Raw genomic sequence first — 1,450 nt, 5'->3', positions numbered from 1 at the left:
AAAAATTTGTTCCATTGGCAATCCAGGGGGTGTGAAAAATTATTTTCCAGTAAAAAATTGATAAAATACGTGCGAATTTTGTTTCAGGGTGGTAAAAAAAAAAATACAAGAATCATTCTTAAAAAATTTAGGAATCACTTTTAAAACCACAAGACAAAAACGGTACGTGATAATGAATAAAAAGGTTTTTTAAAATTTCATCCACATCACAATAAAAAAAAATTACATGGAGTTCTATGAACAGAGACACAGAAAAATCAAATTCGAAAAAAAAATCAATTATATAAATCTGAGAGAGAGAGAGAGAGAGATGACTTTATTTAGTACATAAGCCTAATAAAGAGATGTTATTAAAATGGATTATTGTTTACTTTTTTTTGAAAGCTTTCAATAGCATGCATTAAAAATCTGCTGAAATAGGAAACTGATTGAACGATGAATAATGAAAAAGTATCAGAAATCACCGTTTATCAAGTCGACTATTGAAAAGCAAGCTCAAGTTGAAAGCAACTGTAAAGCGTGATCAAATGCCGCAATGAGACATCGCATTGTCCATGCCAACCAACCCTCGAACTCATGCCACGCCCACTTGCTACGTTGAAAAAGCAGGTCAGTGGATCAGAAGGGCCCCGTTTTGCCTGAAGCTGTGTTGCGCAACTGAAACCAGCGACCTGAAACGATAACCGTTGTCACCAGTGATGAACGACGTTATGAGCCATCATTGCAACGTTGACGACCGTCGATTTGGCAAATCTTGCCCAAAAACATGACGTCCCGTCGTAATCATGGACTGTTTACGATGCTTATTGGAATTTTGATATTTGGCTTTTTGCTCAAAATCGCTCTGCTCATCACAAGTCGTCGTTACAATCCCAATCCGCTTCATTTGCATGATGATCCCGAACGCCGTATGCATAAAATAAACAACATTACAATTAATAAATACATTCTTCGATTTACTTTTTTCAGTGTCAGCTTATGAAAATATTCAAAATTTGAAAATTGATCGCAGCAAGAATACCTACAATGAAAAACTACTTGTCAGCTTTGAAGCGTTTAAGCAACATTTCATGCTCGTCCTCACACCTGTTGACCCATTGGTAAGCAAGGGAGCAAATTTTTTCATTCAAAATGGACCCAAGCGATCATCCCTTCTACCAAGGCATTGTCATTTTCATGGTCATGCAATTTCACATGGCAACAAATCAGTAGCCTTGTCTATCTGCAACTCCATCGTAAGTATTCATTCCGCTTTTTTCCATTGTTTCTTTGTTTCACTTGCTGCTAAAAACAAATTTCATTGATACTTTCATACTGTTGACAAAATTGTGATATTCAAAACCGACAAATCAATCAAGCATCATTTCACTGCACAGGAAATATATCACAGTTTCAGATATAACCTCTTCTGGTTGAATGAACTGAACTGAAAAAAAAATTAATAAATGCA

The 1,450-nt window shown here is 35.6% G+C and overlaps 1 protein-coding gene across 1 annotated transcript; it reads left to right on the top strand.

The window, feature by feature from the left end:
- Positions 1 to 766: 766 nt before the first annotated feature.
- On the top strand, positions 767 to 1,402 carry Tsp_13984 (conserved hypothetical protein). Its single transcript, XM_003367467.1, has 3 exons — positions 767 to 908; positions 970 to 1,235; positions 1,397 to 1,402. The coding sequence occupies exons 1-3, from the start codon at positions 767 to 769 to the stop codon at positions 1,400 to 1,402; spliced, it is 414 nt and encodes a 137-aa protein (XP_003367515.1).
- Positions 1,403 to 1,450: the final 48 nt, after the last annotated feature.

Source organism: Trichinella spiralis, assembly GCF_000181795.1.
Source record: "Trichinella spiralis strain ISS 195 chromosome Unknown Scfld4224, whole genome shotgun sequence".
Classification (NCBI taxonomy): domain Eukaryota; kingdom Metazoa; phylum Nematoda; class Enoplea; order Trichinellida; family Trichinellidae; genus Trichinella; species Trichinella spiralis.
The sequence above is the reverse complement of the archived record's forward strand: the minus strand, read 5'-3'. Positions and strand labels throughout refer to the sequence as shown.